This window comes from Scomber japonicus, chromosome 18 (assembly GCF_027409825.1).
Source record: "Scomber japonicus isolate fScoJap1 chromosome 18, fScoJap1.pri, whole genome shotgun sequence".
Lineage (NCBI taxonomy): Eukaryota > Metazoa > Chordata > Actinopteri > Scombriformes > Scombridae > Scomber > Scomber japonicus.
The window spans coordinates 18,665,792-18,686,996 of NC_070595.1; the positions used below are offsets into that span (position 1 = coordinate 18,665,792).

A 21,205-nucleotide genomic window follows, 5' to 3' on the forward strand; every position below is an offset into this window, starting at 1 on the left:
CAATTGGAGGGCATATGGCCAAAATTGATGTGCAATAAAATCTGTTCATATACACAAATACAAGATTTCAGTGTAACACAGTGCTGATCAGTAGAACATTGAAATAAATCCAACAGTTTACAATTCAGCAACAGCAGGACAGATTGCTACTTGTTTCAAACTGTTAAAAAAAACAATAAAAAAAAGCTCAACAAACACAAAAACAGGTAATGGTGCAGGGACGAACATGCATAGCAATCATAGTGCTTATTTAAAAAAGTTGTCATTGCTGGTATGCATTTCAAAAACAACAAAACACAAAAATATTGTAAACCAAGTCAGCCTAAAGGCTGCAATTAAGGCATCATACTCCTTTTTTACAGTTAACAGCTCAACAGATTACTTTCTTGTCAAAATTATTATTACAAATGTTCTTTTGCCCCACAAAAAAGATAATTGGTCTTGTACATGACTCCTTTTCAAGCTTGTTTTAATAATTTATTCAAATACACATTTTAGGTATACTAGTAATTTTGTGATTCATCTTTTCAATTAAGTGAAAATGGAACTTTAAAAGAGGTAGCACTCTTAAAACGGATGTAAATAATACATTTAATATGGTGGTAGACACTGGGGAATGATTCAAATGGTCTGTTCATTCAAAAAAACAAAAAAAACAATGAATGAGCACAAAAATATAAAATGAACATAAAAAAGAATCTTAAACAACAAATATTAAAGTGATAAAACTGCTTCCCAAATAGAAAACTTAAGTCACAGGCTTTCAAACAGCAGCATCTTCCCTTATTGTAAATTACAGTTTAGTTCTTTTTATTAATTAACTCCTATCTGATTGTAATAGAGGACGCTGCAGACGTGACAGAAAGTAAAATAAGAATTTAGCTGGAAGCCTGAAAGGGAGGAACTGTCTGTGATTCACATGAGCAGTTTTAGTTATGTTTTTAATATGTACAAAATCTTACATCATGTTGACAGCAATAACCACTATTCAGTAGCCGGCCATGTGACAGTGTAAAGGATCTTCTTCCCACTCATTTCCATGTTGCTACATTCCTTTTCTGTCGTTTGACCCCTGAGTTTTTCTCATCGTGTTCAGTCTTTAGGTACCTCGGTACGCGACGTTGGTGAAGGTAGAGGTGGCTCCTTTATAGAGGGGGTTGTTAGCCTGGGAATGAAAAATAGGTACTGTTGTTAAAATCAATCTCTGACTGATATTCAACATTTTAAAAGTACAGTATAGGCTTTCACCTTTAGAGGGCAGCCATATTCTATTACTGTATTTTGCAGTATTCCATTCATCCCTGAATGAGAAGCTTTAAGTGTACGTTTTCAGTGATATTATTTAATATTATTTCTCACCGTATCCCATTTGGCTTTGGCTCTCTCCTCCTCAAACCTGGCAAACTCTCTGCGGTCGTGGATGGTGACCAGCAGTTTCCAGATGAGCAGTCCAACCAGGCCCAGTAGCAGAATGGCTCCGGTCACCGCCAGGAGCACCACCAAGATGTCAGGACCCTCAGGACAGTCTGAGAAACGAGAGACAGAGAATGGAAAGGGTGGAGCGCAGGGCACAGAGACAGACAAAAAGAGCTCATTTCCATCAGTCAAGTTTTCATGGTGTTTGTTAAACAGTGGAGCACACTCATAAAGTTAAACAACTACTTGTGCTGCAGTCAAGAGGCAGACACTGCATACAATAATTTGGTGCATCATTACTACAGTACATATCTGGGTTTCTGTGGTATGTGGCAGAGTGTTACTGTGGTTAACTGGCTGATGATGTGTCCGCGCACATGGACACAGTGTTCCTCTGCTGCTGTAGAGTGCCAGACACGCCATTCTGTCCTAATAGTGTACCTAGATTATAATACTCAGTAATGTGACACCTTAAATTTCTTATATGTGCACATAACCTCTCACAGTACCTGGTTCTTTTAACACAAAGAGTATGGATTTGCCGTTTTCATCTTCATAATACTGGAAGTGCACCAGACAGTCGTTTTCATCTTTGTAGGAGCAGTTCAGTGCATTTTTATGGAGACCTGTGGTAAGAAGAAGAAGAAGAAGCAGAAGAAGAAAGAACTTTAAAGTATAATTAATCTTTACAAAACATATAATATTCATCAGCACATAATATTATTTGGCTGCAATGCATGTATCAAAGCTCCAACCGTTATTAAGAGCACTAAGCTCATATAATCAGCAGCAAGACTAAAAGTGACCACTATAGATCAGGATCATAGCCTGTAGTTAAGTTCTCACCTAGTTCTTCCACCACTTCAATTTCATTTTTGCAGATTCGACTGCAGCTGTTCTCCTTGATGTACTGTCCTCTCTTGAAGTGTTGACACTCGACACACGCCCTGCAAGCAGAGTCCTATGATTACCTTTGCACAGCACACAGTGTATACACCACTGATACTCTTCAATGGCAGGGTTTGGTTCAATTTGATATGCAAGGGCTGGACAAAAGAACAGAAACACCTTAATCTATATCATGATGAAGCAGTAAAGTGCTGATTCTGCAGTTCACAAGGCTGCACTTGAAATTTTTTTTTAAACATTTGTGTGGGAGCACTTTATTGTGATCTTGGAATGTGAGTACATCTCAATGGAGCAAAGTTCGCACTGCAGAGAGCGACCAGTAACGTCAGAGAGCCAAATCAGTTGGATTCACATTCTTTACTGTAGATTTAGTAGCAGAGCCTGAGGATCTCAAAGTGAGTTCATTAGTGATAGTAGGCGAGGTGATCTGTGAATCTATGAGTCAGTCCAGGACATGACAAGTTTGTAATGTCTAAAATATGAACATCTCAGCATCCAGCCACACAAGTAAGATGTCCAAGCTTTTGTGACCAATGCCTCTAAAAAAATTTGACAACAATCCAGCCTATTGAATTACTGTGAAACCTGTGGTAAAAGTGATAATTGATAACACTTGCTAATTGGCATAGATTTACTTGTGTACTTAATTTACTTTCTGTGTAATCATCTGTGTTAAATCAGTTAGTTTTCCTGTTATTTTGTCCACCCCATTCATTTCTCCTCTCAGTTCAAACACTTGTGTGATGGAATTACTCTTTTATAACGCAGGAATCGGGACAGGTGGGGCATTTTTCACAGGTGGCTCCGTAGGCACCGGGCTGAGTACACTGACACTCCCCGCACTCACAGTTACCCCGACCGCTGCATATGCCGAAGGCTGATTGGCAGGTGTCTTTGCGTGTGGTGCAGTTACAGTTTTCTCCTTCCCAGCCAGAATCACACTGGCAGCGCCCACAATCACACTTCCCATGACCTGAAAGAATCATAAAAAATTATGAAGAGGTTAATCTTGTCAAAGTCATATAAAAAAATTCCCTTTCAATTCTAAATACATATCTATATGTTTTGCAGTTACCATAAAAACCTGGGTGGGGACAGGAAACCAGATTACAAAATACAAATGACACATTTACCAAAATGAATCATAAAAAATGAGTGTGTGTTTGTGTCTGTGGGTCGTCTTGTTTTTCCTAATAACCTGTGTGTTTTAAAGTATGCATGCTTAGGCAAGAGTAACTGTGGATGAGTTTGTGGCATCTGCAACTATGTGATTAGTGTTATGTATAATGTGTCACTAAGGTGTTTTTTTTGTGTACTTATCTGTAATGACAATGTTGCTCATTTGTCATTATTTGGTCAACTTAACTGATTAACGGGCTCATTCAAAAACAAAGACATTTTTAAAAAATCTGAAAGCAGTGGCGGGCAGCGCAAAGGGAGAAATTTAAATAATGCATTGTTTTTCAGAGCAATTGTACTTGCCAAGTTGCATTATCTAACATAATAATCTCAGTCCTGACAAAGGCAGGAAATGTGCTATTGTGAGAGCGCTACTAATGATTCCCTATCTCCTTACGGGCAGACGCATACAAACACAGTGATAAAGACTTCCTGAGACTCTACCCAAGTGAAAAGAGCACAGTTGCTAGGTCTGTTGAGCAACAGTGTTAAAATGATGCAACCACCTGCTGACAGAATGTGGTGGCAAGCTTCTCTTCCTGGATAACAGAGACACCCCAGATCAGCACATTGGGCCACCTTAGAAACAAAGCCAGAGACCCAGGGACAATAGAGATCTTAGCAGGAAACCCAACAGGATTTGGCAATATATGACTAAGAACAAATTGAGTGAGTCATCGCTCAGCTGGGTCAGACTGGGTGGGTTACTGGTGAAATATCACATAGGGCCCAAAGGTCTCCAATTCCAGAGCTGAAAACAAATCATCCGGCTTTGTAAACTCCAGGAAATATCCCATCGTCACTCTGTTCTTTCCTACTGTGCTTGTCCCAGGAAATGGATCAGACATGCCACTGTTGTCATTAGTTAACTGTTAACTGTGTCACTAATACTAGAGCTGAGTAATCATTCTTACCCAGACAACAACATAACAGCTAAGACATGAGGAACATTTACAGTAAAACAAGAACAATCTGGGGATGTTGATTTTTTGCAGTGTAAAGCACATAAACTTGACAGGAGTGAGTCGCCTTGTTCTTTCCTTATTAGTTGTTGAGTTGATTCACACACATAAAAAGGGAGTTTTAGGGTTTACATCATCCCAGTCTCTCTGTGAGGCTGTACTGTAATCCTGCCCATTAATCACATGTCGGGGCTTTAGGGAAGGTTTACACGGGGAGCGGTGGGTGGGGGCTTGATAAAAGCTCAAAACGGGGATAAACACAGAACAGTAAAACAGCCACAGTTAAACAAGGAGAAGGAACAGGATCAAGCAAATGGGAAAGGAGACATATTATAGCCAGAGGAGGTTGGGCAAATTGCCAACAGAGGAGTGCAAACTTTCCCGTTCCCTCGTATTTATGGACCCTGGGGCTGTGCTTGCTGACTCCTGCTCCCTGGCCCCGCACCGGTCCCACAGCCCCTCAGCAGAGGAAGAAATACACAGCGACAGGGAATATTGCAGAGATGGAGCTTTATGGAGCCCCGGGTCGCAGTAGCTCCAATTGAGCTGGGGCCGAGGGACGCTCGTTCTTTAGAGACAACACGTCATGACTGTACTGAGGCACAGCGACTTAGTGGTCCCAAATTGAGCTCTGTGGACTGTTTTACACCAGTTCTAGTCTGGTGTGTGTGTGTGTGTGTGTGTGTGTGTGTGTGTGTGTGTGTGTGTGTGTGTGTGTGTGTGTGTGTGTGTGTGTGTGTGTGTGTGGCCAAGGTGAGTGTATGTGCTAAAGCCCTGAGTGTCATCACTAAATGCCTTAATGCCTATCTCTCAACAAAACAACCAACCTCCTTTGAGAAAGACTCTTCCTTGTTGACATAAGCATGTCATATTCCTGAATTTCAGTTTGCCAACACACACATGACCCCTCCATCTTCTCCTTGGGTCATGCTACTCCCACAAGGGGCCCACAGTGTGTGCTTCAGGTTTAGTTTAGCTTTGGATTGTGAAAATAACCCAGAGATACTTGTTTAAACTGAAACTTCTAGCATGATGCTGTGATGAATAAGACTTTTAAGTTCATTACTGTGTGATCTTTTATTATACTATCAAACAGGTAGGTATATATATATATATCAAGCTCAATTTGCCCAGTTTATAATACAGCCTTTGTGTACAAAGTCCAAGTCAAAAACAAGGTAACCCCGGTGACATCACTATAAGCAGAAAATGTTAAACATGAGACTCCCTTAACTCGATATTGAATCAGTTAGGCAATGTTAAAGTTTGCTCTGTTTAATGCAAGTGAAAGATAAAAGAGCAGTTTTTCTCTTGTGCTTTTGCTCGCCCAGCCTCCTTACGATCACAGGCCTGAACTGCTTTTACATTAAATTACCCAATGACAAAGCCCATTAAAATTTTATCACCATGATTGAGTAACTGTGCAATGAGCTGTACAGACTTGTATTAGGGAGTGATAACACACCAGTCCGCACTGCTGAGAGTGGGAGGACCACCAAACAACGTTCTCCGACAAGTCTTTAATAGGGAACGCACGCCAAGTTTACAAGGCTGATCGGGAATTGACCATTATTAAACATTTCTGTTTATGTGTAGCTGCTAAATGATGCCATTGTTTACATGTTCTTTACAAGCAAGCAAGGACTTCTACAAAGAATGGCACTCTAGTTTTTGGACATGTGAAACAGAAAACTATGTAAACCAACATGGGTCAGTTTACAGACTGCAACTGAGTGGAAACGGGCAGCTGTTAAGCTTGATAAGCTGTGCCCCCAGAGCAAGGAAAAGGAAGGGACGGGAAGCTCATCTTTCCTGCTAACATTGTTTAAAGTAAACGTTTGGTTCACCCAAGTAGAAAAAAACTCTTTTTTGTCATTTGCCTTTTGTTGTAAATCAGATAGTTTTGGTTTTATATGCCCAGGTTTTGAGATATCTGTCGTCCAGTGACCAATATCATGCTTCTTCATTCAGTGGAGGTAAATGTTGCCCATAGAAATTGCATATGAGATTTAAGAGTAGATCAAATTGAAACCCTTCACTGGGTAGTCTGTTGATTATTGGGCATAACCAAAACAGTACAAAATGTTTAATTATTTAAGCAAGACAAGAAGAATTCGATTCACCTGTACTGTTTTATGATGACAGTGGAAATCTCAAACTCTGGTCACATAAACTTTTTTTTGTTGGTATTGGTGAAACTCAGACATTGAGACTGCAAAGATAATGGCGATAATAAGATTTCTACTCACCAGAGCACAGAGCCCCTTTGAAGCGCAGGCAGTTGAAATCGTCACACTGGCAGTATTTGCCCCACACCTGACCAAACTCATTTGCATGGCAGGAGCACTGTCCGCACAAACAGTCTCCTCTCCCACTGCAAATAGGCCTCCCTGGCTTTTCGATGCAGTTGGCATCATCGGAGGGACTGTAGTCCTCCACTGAGCACTCACAGTGTGGGCCAAGGCGACCCGGGTGACACTGACACACGCCACATTCGTAGGTCCCGTTGCCGTTGCTACAGTGGGGGCTGTTGGCTTCGGTCTTTTCCTCACAGCTGCAACTACAAGCAATCTCCACTGTGACCTCCAGGGAATCCTTGAAGCCTAGAGGTTTGATAGTAAATGTGTGGCTCTTCTCCTTGGGGCAGCCACGCAACTTTGCCTCCACGCTAAAAGAGACCTGAAGAAGAAGAAATGTTTCTGTGATGATGATGATGTGATGTCTGTGTATGTAAATACCAGATGTGGAACATATCAACATTTCTACATACCGTGTCTCCGATCTTGAGGCCAGAGCAAGACCTAAGTCCAGGGATGACCTCTCCATTCAGGCAACTGGCATTGTAGGAGAGCTGTATCTCTTCTGGGACTCCAATCTGCTCCAGCTCCACTTTAGAGCGAATTTTCTGCTCACAGTAAAGTTATTAATTACACATTTACTGAAACAACATTAATTTGCATGCTCCATTTATTGTCCAAAGCTCAGGAATTTCTTACAGCATAAGCCTCTTCAATGAGTTGAATAACATTCCCAGAATCATCAGACAGCGTTCCCACAGTTGTGCCTGGAATGAGCTTACTGTACTCCTGGGAAGCGAGACATGGCAGGAAGGATTATTTTTTTGGTGTTTTTCATACCAATAACCTCATGTAGCGAGTGACATTAGCAGTTTGTTTACCCTGTAGAGCGGCACTACGTAGCTGGTCACAGCAAAAACTAAATTGATGTTGTTTTCAGACATTTTCTCAGTCATAAGCGCCAAGGAGGGATAGTCCTGGAAGATACAGGATGCAAATTGTGTTCAACAGAAGCAGAGTCTGACTGACAACTCCAAAAAAACATTAAAAACCAAAATGACATAATGATGTATTTAAATTCCTTCGTTTACCAGTACAGTAGATTTGTTGTAAACGTTTTCATTATCAAGGTGACAAAGTCCATCATTGGGCTGGACAATTCCAGCTATACGTCCATCCAGAGCGATGTGAGTTTTGGCATCAGTGGTAAAAACCAGAAGGTGCGAGGCATCTGGACGCCAGCCGATCCTGTCCTATATGTTGATAGACAAGTACAAGAAAGACTAACATGTACGTACATATACAATTCATATTTCCATATGCATATTGTGAGCATGTGTATCTTTGAATGTGTTTTTTATATATATACCTTGCACACAACTGCTTGCATGACAGCATCAAATCCACCCTCAGGAGCATCTCTATTTCTAGACACCTGCTGTTTCTTCACTTCCTCAGTGAAGCGTTCCACCTTCTCCGTCAGCGACAGCACGTGTTTGAATCCAAACTGAGCCTGGCATTGCAGATGAATCCTGTGTTTATTGAATGGGTGAAGGGGGAATGGAAAATCAGTCAAGGTGAACAATCAATTCAGTTGTTAAACATAACTGGACAGACTTTCGAATATTAGAAAATCTTCTCTTCAGATCTAACAACGACAACAACCTCCCCACCTACCCATAGCAAGGGTTTGTGACTGCCTCTGGAGGAAAGGTGTACATGTAAGGGGACGTGGTCTTGTCCACAAAGGCTCCAAAACCCATGCGCAAGTTGCTTGTTGTCTTGCCCATGGCCTTGGCTAGCTTATCGCCCAAGGTGCGAAGGCGAGCCAAGTCATCTTTCATTGAATATGAAAGATCCATCAGATAGTAGAGGTCCACTGGGTAATCCTCCACCTGTTTGACTGACACAGTGAAACGCTTGGAATCGCCTGAGAAGGGAATGAGTGGAAGAGGACAAATAAGAAGACTGTTAGCAGTGGCAAATAAAATGAGATCAACTGCTTTCCCTCAACCTTTAAACTCTCTGAGATGAAATATTAAACAATACAGAAATCAGTCTGTTGCTAAACCAACTCAGACCATGCTAAACAGCAGTAATGATCTGTTGTATCTGGTCTCTTGAGGGTGCATGTATCTGTACTTCTAAGGTTTTTAGTGTCTGGTTTTATAAGGCAATGGTTCATAGACCCCATAACTGATATACATCAAATCACAGACCCGTATTTGATAAGATTTGGATGTTCCCTAACTGTCTATACTGTTCTGGCAGATAAACACAGAAGAGTGTGAAACCTATGAACACAATATTCGTTATTATACATTCTTTCTGAACCGCAGATTGAGAACTGCTCCCATAATTGATGTCTGGTTGTGTACCTGGTCTCAGCACCATACGGAGCTTCTGAGGCTTTATCTGAGTCACGGTGTCAGTGGTCCCTGAGGCCTTGTCACTGAGGGGTGCATCGTCCTGAATAGTCAAGCTGCTGGTGGGAGATTCAAGAGCTGCACTACTGCACCCTCCATTCAGCAGATTCTCTTTCAAGTCACAGCGAGACGCACCGGACCCTCCTTTCCCAAATTCCTGAAACAACCCCATAAATTATGTTAAGCACTCAAACAGTTTGCACTCATGAGATGCTACTAATTTAGTCACCTGATAGCAGGCTCAGGTCTGCAGAGGTTACAGTGTGTAAGCATGTTGAAGAGTCATTGTGAACCAGCAGAGGATGTCAAGTACAAGAATGCTGTTGCGAAATGGGATTTCTGTTCTGACATGACTGAGCACTGAATGGGAGGGTCATAGACACAGTATGTATATAATCTGTTTTTACGGTTTTGGGTTTTACCTCCTGAGAGCACCACGCACAGCTGGGATGAACTGCCAAACACTGTTGACAAGTGGTGACTCCTCGGGATGTGCAGATGTTGGAACCTGTGAGAATCATACAAATGCTTTAAAAAAAAGTTTAAAAAAAGGAAAACCACCAAACTTCCTTCCGATATGAGACATGTTTCATTATATTTATGGTGTACTTTTAGTGTTATTTCCTGCCTGACATCTGTTGCATGCTCCACGTTTGAATTAGCACTAAGGTGTCATGCCACTCTATTCAGCTGCAAACGCAGATACCAGCCAAGTCTTTAGCTGGTATCTGCGTTTGCAATACTAAACTATTGTGTCTGTGTGTGTTATCTACAGTGGCCTCTATGGGTGTGGCCGGATAAAGTTTATCACAGGAGCTCACTATTATTCAACTGACCTCTGACAGTAAATATGATCAATCTGACAAAACATAAAAAAGTTAAACAGTTTAACTCTTAATTATTAACTTTGAAATCATATCAGCTCCCAAAACAAGTGGCAGAGTCAAAGGTCCTGGAAGTAAATACACACAGCTGATTTATTTTGATGAACTGAGATCACCTTTACAGCAGTTGAACTTACTTAAAATTGACTTTGGTCTATATTTCAAATAAGATCTGCTAAATTGGACTTTAGAGAAAAGTCCGTTATAGTGTTTTATTTGTTTTAATCTGAGTTAACTTGGAAAAAACGCAGTAAAAACTCACTTTTCATAGGTTACAATATCTGACATTTGCCGATAATATGTCTTGATGTGGCTGTGGAGCCCTGGGGGACCCCTTGGTTTTCTCACAGAGGAAACCCATCCCGAGTATTTTTCACTCCCTTATAAGGAAAGCTGGCGAAAGCGCCAACGGAGCAGCGGCAGCGCAATTACAACAGTATCCCTCAATTCAACCCAGCCGACAGTGGATTACTCCGTGTTAAATTAAACATAATAATCTTGGAACAACTCTGATCAGAAGCACCTTTATTGTTAATACTCCGAGTAGATGCCCTTCATGTCGGGCGGAACACCACCAGGTCGACAAGGCAGGTGAAAGTTAATAAAACAGGCTACAAAAATCCAACTTTAAACTTTAAAGAAAAAAAAAAGAAATCTTACCTAAAACGTTTGGTACCGAGGACAAAATGAAGAGCAGTATCATTAGACGGTGTAAAAAAGTTCCCATGTCTGCCGTGTACCGCAGCCGGAGTAGACTTCTGCCTCTAGGCTTGTTCACTTCAACTTCAACGCCTTTCCTCATTCTTGACTTGACTAAACGCATGTTGGGTCATACAGCTTTGCCTCATTCATCAAACTCTTCATCCATTTCATCCAATGGAGGAAAAAGCTACATATATGGCTTTCTGAGTAAGCCCTTCTGACAGGAGACTGCAACAACAAAAACATCATAATAATAAAAAGCCTAATTATATGGCTGAAAAGACAGAGAGACAGAGACTATTTATACAGCTTGTATTGTTTTATTTTTATTTTCACACAAGAAAAGTCTCAGCAGACATTTTAAAAAAAAAAGTTTATTCCTAACTCTCAAAGCCTGCAAAATACCAGACACAAGCAAATATTTTAAACGAGTGACTTTAAATCTAGAAACATATCAGCAGTATGATCCTCTTCTATAATAATGTAACATGACGAGGACGTGTGGTGCTTGATTCAGTCTTTGTGGGAAGAAATACCCAGTAGATGGATAACAATTTTTTGGACAGCACTTTACTTATCTCCACTTTTCATCAGCTTAACAATATTTACTCTGAGATACATGTGAGGAAATCCACAGAGATAAATTCAGAGGAAAGATGCTGATGTAAATATGTTTAAATGTTAAATAATGATATGTATGTAAATATTGAACTGTGTATACACTGTAAATATATATATATATATATATATATATATATATATATATATATATATATATATATATATATATATATAATTTAATTTAATTAACTTCTTAACCTAATAATAACTTGACAGTACATTTATTTCATTGTATTTGTTTACCAGTTATATAAGGGAATGCAATTAAACTAAAACTTTTGAACACCCATGTAAAAAAAGAACATAGGAAATCATTACATGATAAGTAATTACATAATTTATTTGCTTTTTTCTTCTGCACTGCCATCAGAGCATTTGTTCCCCTTTCCCAAACTCATTTGAGTTTCATTGAGGAAACATAATATAGACTATGACGTATAATAGACAACTATTAACTCTTACAAAACCTAAACTTTAGATTTTAGAGTTTATATGGTAATCTGCAGCATTTGGTTTAATAATTGAACTTGACTCATTAATTGATATGAAATAGGAAATGAGCAGCCTTGTTTGCTTCCCTAGTGATCCTATCATACAGAGACATGTCACCACAACGAAGCAGTATTCAACATGAAGTTCAAAACTAATTTGCATGGGGCCCTCCACTGGACCGAGAAGACCACATGCAGCATATAATTGTTAATACATAAGCTCCACACAATGTGTTTTGAAACAGTGTAAAGCAAAATCCATTTTAAGTTATGGGCTCAAAGTGAATGAGTCACCAAAATGACTTTAAGTACACTAAGTTGTGGGGTTGTGATAGAAGGACCCCTAGTGGGAAAAAATAATACATAGCTGCCAAAATATAGGCGATATTGAATAAGTGATAGCAGTCAGTCATTTCTTGATTTTCCAGAGTCTAAAAGGACTGACCTTGCCACAAGCAATATCTGTGTAAAATGCATTTAATGTATTTTCTTCTTCCCATTTCAGTGAATGATGGAGAATTTAGAAATATGCCAGCTTGTAACTCAAGAAAAAAATAAATAAATAAAAAAAAGAAAATGAGGCAGAAAATGGGATAAAAGCGCAGATTGCACTACAGAAATGAATTTTGGGAAGTGGGTGGTGGTGGTGGTGGTGTGTATGTGTGTGTGTGTGTGTGTGTGTGTGTGTGTGTGTGTGTGTGTGTGTGTGCGTGCATGAGTGTGTGTGGTGGGGATTGTAGAAGCTGACAATGCTTCTTATCGCTGCACTTGTCCATTTATTGAATCTTTATCCCTGTACCCTGCTCTTATACTCCAGCTGGTTGCTAAGTTACTGCCACCCGTGTCCAAGAATTGCTGCTAGAAGAAATGACAGAAATAGAGAAATAAGTAGAAAAGCTATAACGGTCAACTGTTCTGCTGGCATTAAGTTCTCAGTGTGGGTGGATAGTGCAGGTAGGCCTTATACACTTTGGGCAATGAAGCCCCCTTTCCAGTATTGACTGATTTGGATCTATTAGCTCCAAAGCCTTCTGTGGCGACCACCCCCACACATAAATGGCATTTTGGGAAGAGCATAGCGGCAGTTGTCCTGACTAAAAAGCCAGAGACTGGGTCAGATGGCAGCCAATTAAGACTGTACATGACGAGAGGGGGGGGGGGGGGGGCAGCAGGAAGAGAGGGGGATGGAAGGGTCCTGACCTGTGTTACAGATCTATCTGGAGCCCTTTAAGCTTTTCACTGAGTCTCATAACGCCTGTGGCAGAGAGCCAATATCGAAACGCAATCGCTCTCAGACAAAATCAGTGTTTGGTTAAACACAGCTGGCTTACCCTTTCCGTCGTCGCCAGGTTTAAACGGTGGGAGGGAGGGTCAAGTGGGGGGGATATGAGTTTTTCTCAGGTGAAGGGTTGGCCGGCTCATGAAATGTGACGTGGGACAATGTGTATTTGTGTTGTGATGCTTCACCATCTGATCTGCCCTGCTCCTCTTCCTCCTCCTCCTCCTTTTCCTCCTCCTCCTTCCTTCAGCCCTGCCGGATCTGCAGCTTACGTTAACCTCTCTGGGGACGACAGCTTAGTATGTGGAGATAGCATAAATAAATAAATAACCAAGGACACATGAGGGATGGAGAAATTTAAAGAATGCAAGAGGGCATTTCTGTTCTTGTGTGGCACATCCAGACTTCATAACTGTGGGAAGTCTAATGTCGCCTGCTGTTAAATATAAGAGAGACAGCTGGGAAGAAAGAGGAAGAAGAGGTGAAGTAACAAAGACAACAAAACATGGCAAGTAAAGGGACAGAAGAGACAAGACAGACCATGGCGCCCTGCCATACTGAGATGCAGAGATGTGACTAAATGGAAATGAGTTTAATGGGTAGCGGATGATGGAGTGCATGAAATGTCTGCACTGGGGAAACACAGCAGCAGTTTCTTCAATTAGGCTACATTAATGAAATCTGTAATCTCTCTCTCTCTCTCTCTCTCAGTTAAACAAACTGATTTTCAGAACCATTGAAATGGACCGGCACCATAGGTGTGCCGGGATCACACTCATTCTCAGAGAGTCTAATATCTCTGCGAAATCAAAGCAGTGAAGTCATTATCTCCCTAAAATAACTTCAACGACTGACGGCTGCTTAGTTGATGTGGGGCACTACTCTGCTGTGGCGCTGCGTCCCTGCAATCTGTATCAGTGTGTAATTAATGACTGTACTTACCACTGTGTGATTAAGAGTCCCAAAGCTGGCAAACCTCTCAAGATCAAAACATGGCTTGTATCATTTTATCTGCTTTACCTGATACTAAGTTTATCCATATTTAATGTGTAAAGCAGACTTTTTTAAATGCACATTTTTCACTCTCCCTGGTTTTTCGTGGCATTTCAGTACACACACCCATTCTCCGACACACACAGGGACAAAGCAGCTTCCTTTCAGCTTCCTTTCAGCCCTGTGTGTGGGCTTTGATCAGCTAATAAAGGGGCATCTTAGGAGGAATCTGTTAATTGGAATGAAGGAAGTTGTAAGGGAAGTCTGTTCCCTCCGGGCCGCAGGGGCTTGAAAGGGTGTGTCCATTTTGAGCCCTGAGTCATGTCAGGCACTGTGGCTGTGGCACCTGCGAACAAAAAAATGATGTAGGGGTAAGGAGCAGAGGGGAGGCGGGTGAGGTCAAACACCACCTCCTTGTTGCTATGGATGTCTTCACTTAGTTTGCGTTGCTAGGCTGCCAATTCTCTCATATTAAGTGGAAACGTTCCCCCCCACACCCCCTCTCCTCCGTACAGGCACCTCATCGCCCCCTCCCTCTCCTTCTCCTCTAAACCAAAATAACTTCACCAACCATCTGTCACTGGGCTCACAGGTCTACTGTTGCTTAGGAACAAGTCAGACACTCACATTCATGTCCATACGCATCCTCCTATCTTTATATACAGTTGTACTAACAGTAACCACTAGTTAGGAACATTTCTTACCATGACCTGCACGTGAATGACTTGTACAGCATTCACAGATCAAATTCCTCTTCGTCATGCTCCAAATAGTGTGAAGTTATAATTCAGCAACAGGTTCTTCACTTTATTAAAAAACTAAAACTTCTTGAGAGACAAATAGATTTACTAATTTTCCAAAAGATTTTGATAACAAGATGTTCATTGAAGTTTCCTTTTTGATGACTTTGCAACCACATTTTTATAATGTATGGATTATTTGCAATTTAGTGGTTTAAAGCCTCAAAGAGACATTGACAGGTTTTAACTGCATGGGAGGATTTACATGTAGACAGAGAGATGATGTGTAAGGACAAGCTACTTTCCATAATCACACCGCCATGAATAATAGAACAGAATCAAATTGCCCAGCATTGATTTACATGCTGCAAATTAATTTGCAGCGACCAAATCCAAAGACTAATGAGATTATTTGATCTCATTGTGCACGAAAAACACTCCTTGTGCTTCTGTTATCAGCCATTAATAAATGATCTGAGAGTAAACCACCTCCAGGCTTATGAAAGGTATCTGCGGATGGAGCTAATCATTGTTTGTACACATGCTTGTCAGTCGGTGGCTGAAAGCTGCTTACCCAGACATCAGGAGCATCCTGAATTGAATTTCATGGCCTTTGTTTTTAGACAAACAGCAGATTAATCTGATAGGCTCCACAGAAAAGTCTTGGGAAGTCATTTCAAAATGTTTGAGGCAGTTTTTTTCATTATTACCCTGTTGAAGTTACTGTGACTGTTTAATTTCACATCTACATAAGTAAGGTATTAATGATAGAAAAGGAAAAGCTTTTTAGAGCATTAGTGTGTTTTTATACACTGCGTAATGACATTATATTAGTAGTTTGAAGAAGTTACAGCAGCTGTAATACTTTGGCAATGTTATTAGATAATGAATATTAAACTCATGCTCGGTCAGCCAAGATAGTTTAATAGTTTCTAATTTGGTTATAGTACCTCTTTGCAGAGATTTTAAAGTCAATCTCTCCTTGCAGCAGTTATGGCTCCATTAAAATCTGCACAGATATTTTCATAAATTTGAAAATTGCAAAGCACAAACTAACAGAAAATCCTCAGATGATTTTCCTTCAGCACAAATCATCCTCTCGGGTAAATCAGTCTGTTTTGTTGTCTAGAAGACAGCTACTTATAGTCATGAAAAAAAGTGGAGAAGCATCATAACAAATTGGGCGAGCTGTGTGCAATAGACCCAGCATAAGCAAACATGACATACAGTGTAGAGGGACATATTTGTGTTCCACGGGTCATTCTCTAGTCACTTTCTATCCTGAGAGCAGCAGGTCGTGACCTGTCTGTTTCTGAGGGTTTCATCTCTGTCTATTGAGGTTGGCTGGAATATGCAATGTCTTGATAAGTCTGGCAATCTCCTATGGCAACCAAGGTTATGTGAAGATACTGTATGCTGTGCTTTGTGCAGATGGTCAGTCTGGTCTCCTCTTTTAAAGGATAGCACGTAACCTATGTACAGACTTCAATTAACTTTAATCAGTATACTGTCTTGTGTATACTTCAATAACCAATAGAGATATATGTGGGAAGAATAATCTTATTTGTTGGTAAGGGCAAGGATTTGGTGACGCATTTAGATAATATTGTCTGCAAGTAGACTGCAGAATCGAGTGGCATCGCACAATGTACTGTAACTCTGTTCTCCTCGATCGAGCTTCAATAAATGCTCCTGTGTGAGACATCCCGGCCTCCTGACAATTTCTTCACTTTGGGTTAACCAGCTCCAAAATTTCCTTGACAAATTGGCGTTACAAACATTCAGTTTGACAACTGCTACCAAACAAGAACACAGGAGAATTAGGAGGAAACAAAGACCCTGTGGAAGTAATCAACAATTTAACTAAGCCAGATCCCAATGACTCAAACACTCTTGAGAAACCACGTTGGGCTGCTAACAGGAGACCAAGTGCCATTCAATTCTGTAAAAGTACAGCTTTAATCTCCCACATCTCCATATGCTCGGCTAACATGGCTTTAATTGAAGAGTTAAGGTGTTCCTCCAGGACTTTTGATAATGGTAAGACGTCACATACGCCATACTGTAGCAGAAAGACACCAGCTACCTGCTGTACTGGTGACATCTCGCTACTGTGTCTATATAGAGGAGGATCAAACACAGCTATTTCTGCAGGCTCTTCTTCCCTAATAAAAATAATTAGGTAGAATAAATAGCATGAACAATGGGTAAAACCAAAAGGCATACAACTATACACTCTCTCAGGTAAAGGGGACTATTTCAGAGTGACCTCCACCACTGTGTTACAGCGACTCTGTCCAAAGTTTGCATTCAGAGGGTAAATAAGCTCAACAGTCACGTAGAGGTGTTTGTTCACCTTGTAGCACTGTACAATCATTCACCTTTACCTTAACTGACCCCACGGACTTAACACCAAACCATGCTTGAATATACACCATAGCTTCAGCCAATACCGTAGGGGTATAACATTGGGGTATGTATACCTGGTTTTTAGGGAATTTTGTACAATTGGTTTCAGTTAGGGTTAGCTGGATCCTTAAATCCTAGTTTCACATATCTGTACATAAATGACACATAAAAGGGCAGTGTAATAAGTCTGTTCTTGTGTGGCAATGTCTTTATATTGTGAGTGTCTAACTGAATCCATTGGGTAGGTTTGATTATAACAATCATCAGCTCTTTCGTCCACTTTCGAAGCGAGATCATACCAATTAAAGAGTTTATATTATGTTTTTGGAGTAAACACTGGAGAGGGCAATGATTTTGGCATATTCTGACATAACCAACAAGTACTTAGTTTACTTAGTCAAACCTTAAGCTAATGGCTGAATTTGTTTTCGCTAGACTAGATCATTAAGCTAAATTTCACTCTGCTTTAATGCTTCGCTTTCAGATGCTATCTCATCCCCACATACAGAATTTTCAAATGTGTATCCTTGTGGAAATATGTAAATATTTATAAGTAATGTAGTAATAAAAACAAAGAGATGATTTTAAATTATGGGAAGATATTTAAATGATCACAATTACCTACAGGCTTTAAGAGAAATTACTCATTTGAGCGATACACTCGTTGCTTATTCTTTAAAGTCATATCATCTGGTTATTTTTGGTTAATCTAGACTGTTAAACTAAATGTATCTCCAGTAATAACAACCCATAACAAAATATAATTCAAAGATAAATCTCACATCATAGCACAAAAAGTATTAACGTATTTTTTCCCACAAATGCAGCCTGTCAATACTGTTTTGACCTCATAACATGAAACGTTACATTATGTATGAGGAGAAAGGCAAGTGATGAGGGACACCAGCATTATCTTCACAGAGATGGAAGAGTATTCTGTTGATGATTGTAGATTTCCAGTTTCTGACAATTTATCAAATGGTATATGTGCACTGATGCTTGCTTTCCCAAGGCTCACAAGTCTTTACAAGATCAGGTTGCAGGGCATTCACCTCTACTTTAGTGATATGCTTTTGTCCCGGACTGCTCCAATAGTAACAGACAACAATTGAAAGATAAAGTGATATTTAAATAACACATTCCAATAAAAGAGAGAGCTATCTTCTGTTCGGGGGATTCATTTCAACCGCTCCCTGATAAAGGAAACAGCCTTTGAAAGCAGGGGAGCCAATATTGCTGATAAATATTTGCCATGGTTCAATCATAGTTTATTCATTCATGTCTTAATTTCTGAGCTATATCTGCGGTGCCTATATTGATCCCTGTCTCAAGGCTCTTCAGTCACAGTGACAATTTCCTCAGCATTGATCATTAAACTCTATAAATACCTTTCAAAGTTTTCTTTATTGTTTTTCAGTGCGGATAACAATCGCATTAATCCTAATTGAACTGAACATTTTCAGGTTTGAGCACTTTCATGAGAAGCCTTTTGAAGTTAATGTATGTCTGAATCCATATTGGTGAGGATTTCATGCCTTATTGATGTGCAGAAATGAGGGTTACACAAGAGAACACTTCAAAATTCCCAGTTGTCAACGCATTTTCTTGAAGTGAGAGACTTTGACAGGAAGTACCACACAAATATAAAAACACTTGTTGAAGGATCTTTTTTTTCAGAAAAAGGTTATTAACACTTATTCCAGAGATAAAAAATGAAGTAATCAATTAAACAAGACAATGCATTTAAGGCATTAATCATAAAAACTGATGTAATTTTACTCCTGTAACAAGAAAGTTACATTTCTACACTGAATTCCATTAAAATCAAGGTTCTTTCTTTCTTTCTTTCTTTCTTTCTTTCTTTCTGCTCTTCTTGCTTTGTACATCAGAAGAGTAGCGCGTTATCTGAGGCCACCTGACTACCTCCCCTGTTGAGGAGTGGTGATGTGGTCCACGGGGAACTCATCATCACTTTAAAACGCACCAGAGACTTGGCACAAAAGAAGCGCACGCAGGCGAACCCAGGCACACAGGGACTGTCTCTTATTACACCGTATTTTGCACATTGCGCGGTGTCTAGGAGTACTCTCTTAAAGTCAGAAAAACGTTTCCTCTGAGTTGAAGAAACTTAGTTTTGGTAGCAACTGATGCGACGCTGTTTGACTGCAGCAAAGAGTTCGGTGATTGTGGATGTGGTCTTTACGCACCAAAGCTGTGACAGTAGACTTGGACTTTTAAAGCGTGTTATTTTTCGTCTTCTTTCTCTTATTTTTGCCTGAACAGTCACATGACGCAAAGTTTTGCTTGGAGTCCAGGTTTTGTGGTCAGACTGTCGAGCGGAGTCCTGTGTTTTACCTCTAATAACCCACAAGGAGACATGAACGTCTCTTTCTTCGACGTGACCCAGGGCGCATTGTTTAACGGGAGTCAGACTCTAGCCGGGACTCTGGCAACGTACACCGGCAATGGCACCGACAACGTGGTGACCGGTGACGGTGGCGGCTCTCTGGTGCTGCTGCAGGACGAGCGCAAACTCTTCGTCATGCGTGTGGTGCAAATCGCGGTGTTGTGTGTGTTGTCGCTCACCGTGGTGTTCGGTATATTTTTCCTCGGGTGCAACCTGATGATCAAGTCGGAGAGCATGATTAACTTCCTGGTGAAAGACCGGCGACCCTCCAAAGACGTGGAGACGGTCATGATCGGGCTCAGCTAAAGCATGGGGAGCTGGTGCTGTGGAGAACTGAAACGGAGATCCGGTGTGGATCTAATGCGCGTTTACAACTGCAGGTCCAGATCTGCATCTGCATGTACCTATAAAAGACGCTCTTTATGTGTCCTAGTGAGGGAAGATATGCAAAAACTTCACATTTCCTTCCGAAAACTACGACAGGAAAGTAGTCCAGCGACCAATGTTTGTGCGTAAAGCTTGTGCGTAAAAGACGGGCAAATGTTTACACGTGGGCCGATCTGTTGATTCTTTTGAGTGAATTTAATATTGCCAACTTGAACAAAGTGATGAAAATGTTTACAAGCTGTTACCTCATTGTTTGTTTATTTATTTTATTTACTTGTACATTTAAAATGATTGTGAATGAATATTTTTTAAAGCTGTCAAAAAGCATGATTGTGAGTTCTTATAGTTCCACGTCTGCTAGTGAACTCTGTGGACGTGATGGATATGTGGATATTCTCTATACAAAGTATTTTTCTTGCTCTCATTGGGTTAATACACTCTACTGAAGTGTTGCATGTTTATCAACAAACTCCGTCACAGCTTTATGGAGTAATTCTGGTCCTGTTTGGCATGCTCGCTAATTGTGATTTCTGGACCCGTTTTGCACTTTTGAAATCACTGATGCTGCATGAATTATTTTGTACCAAAATAAGTTTAAATTGCAGCATGGAATTAAAACATTGAATTGCACACGTTAAACATTGTCATCTGTTAATTAACATGATGCATATCATCCCAAAGCTGATTAAATCTTTTTGAATAGATTAGAGATCAGAAAATCATGTTTGCAAGGATACATTTTCCTTCCAATATTGTGTTTACTTCTTTAAACATAGAATTTAATTATTACTCACCATATTAAGACCTCTGCCAATCTCCAAAGGATGATTTCTTTGGTAATTAACTAACTTAAATTAGATTGTGAAATGTTGTCTGATCCATCTCTGCCTTCAGATATAATCAGATCTGATCTTTACTTAAGTGAATATATTAATGTTATAGTAGATGCACCTTTAAAATTAATAGGATCCTTTTTTAAAATAAATGTTAAAGGAATTGCATCAGAAAATGGCATTATGCATAGTTCTACCTTAAAATGCAGGCAAAAAAATCAGGAGCAGTAAAATCACGTCACAACCACACTTAATAGTTAAGTACTCAGT

The 21,205-nt window shown here is 40.2% G+C and overlaps 2 protein-coding genes across 2 annotated transcripts; one reads left to right on the forward strand and one right to left on the reverse strand.

The window, feature by feature from the left end:
- Window positions 1-1,006: 1,006 nt before the first annotated feature.
- Window positions 1,007-10,860, reverse strand: itgb3a (integrin beta 3a). The gene is made up of 15 exons (XM_053337926.1): window positions 10,734-10,860; window positions 9,612-9,697; window positions 9,142-9,346; window positions 8,441-8,693; window positions 8,133-8,295; window positions 7,855-8,016; window positions 7,645-7,740; window positions 7,463-7,552; window positions 7,237-7,371; window positions 6,716-7,145; window positions 3,079-3,298; window positions 2,263-2,363; window positions 1,926-2,042; window positions 1,360-1,526; window positions 1,007-1,165 (listed from the first exon to the last, which is right to left on the reverse strand). Exons 1-15 carry the CDS (start codon window positions 10,798-10,800, stop codon window positions 1,100-1,102), a joined length of 2,358 nt encoding a protein of 785 aa, XP_053193901.1. The 5' UTR covers window positions 10,801-10,860; the 3' UTR covers window positions 1,007-1,099.
- Window positions 10,861-19,685: 8,825 nt separating this feature from the next.
- Window positions 19,686-20,021, forward strand: rprml (reprimo-like). Its single transcript, XM_053337946.1, has one exon. The coding sequence runs from the start codon at window positions 19,686-19,688 to the stop codon at window positions 20,019-20,021; it is 336 nt and encodes a 111-aa protein (XP_053193921.1).
- Window positions 20,022-21,205: the final 1,184 nt, after the last annotated feature.

Coding starts and splice junctions, on each gene's coding strand:
- itgb3a (XM_053337926.1), bottom strand. CDS start 10,800: ATGGGAACTTTTTTACACCGTCTAATGATACTGCTCTTCATTTTGTCC. Junction 9,698..10,733: donor CTCGGTACCAAACGTTTTAG/GTAAGATTTCTT, acceptor TGATTCTCACAG/GTTCCAACATCTGCACATCC. Junction 2,364..3,078: donor GATTCCTGCGTTATAAAAGA/GTAATTCCATCA, acceptor CTCTGCTTGCAG/GGCGTGTGTCGAGTGTCAAC.
- rprml (XM_053337946.1), top strand. CDS start 19,686: ATGAACGTCTCTTTCTTCGACGTGACCCAGGGCGCATTGTTTAACGGG.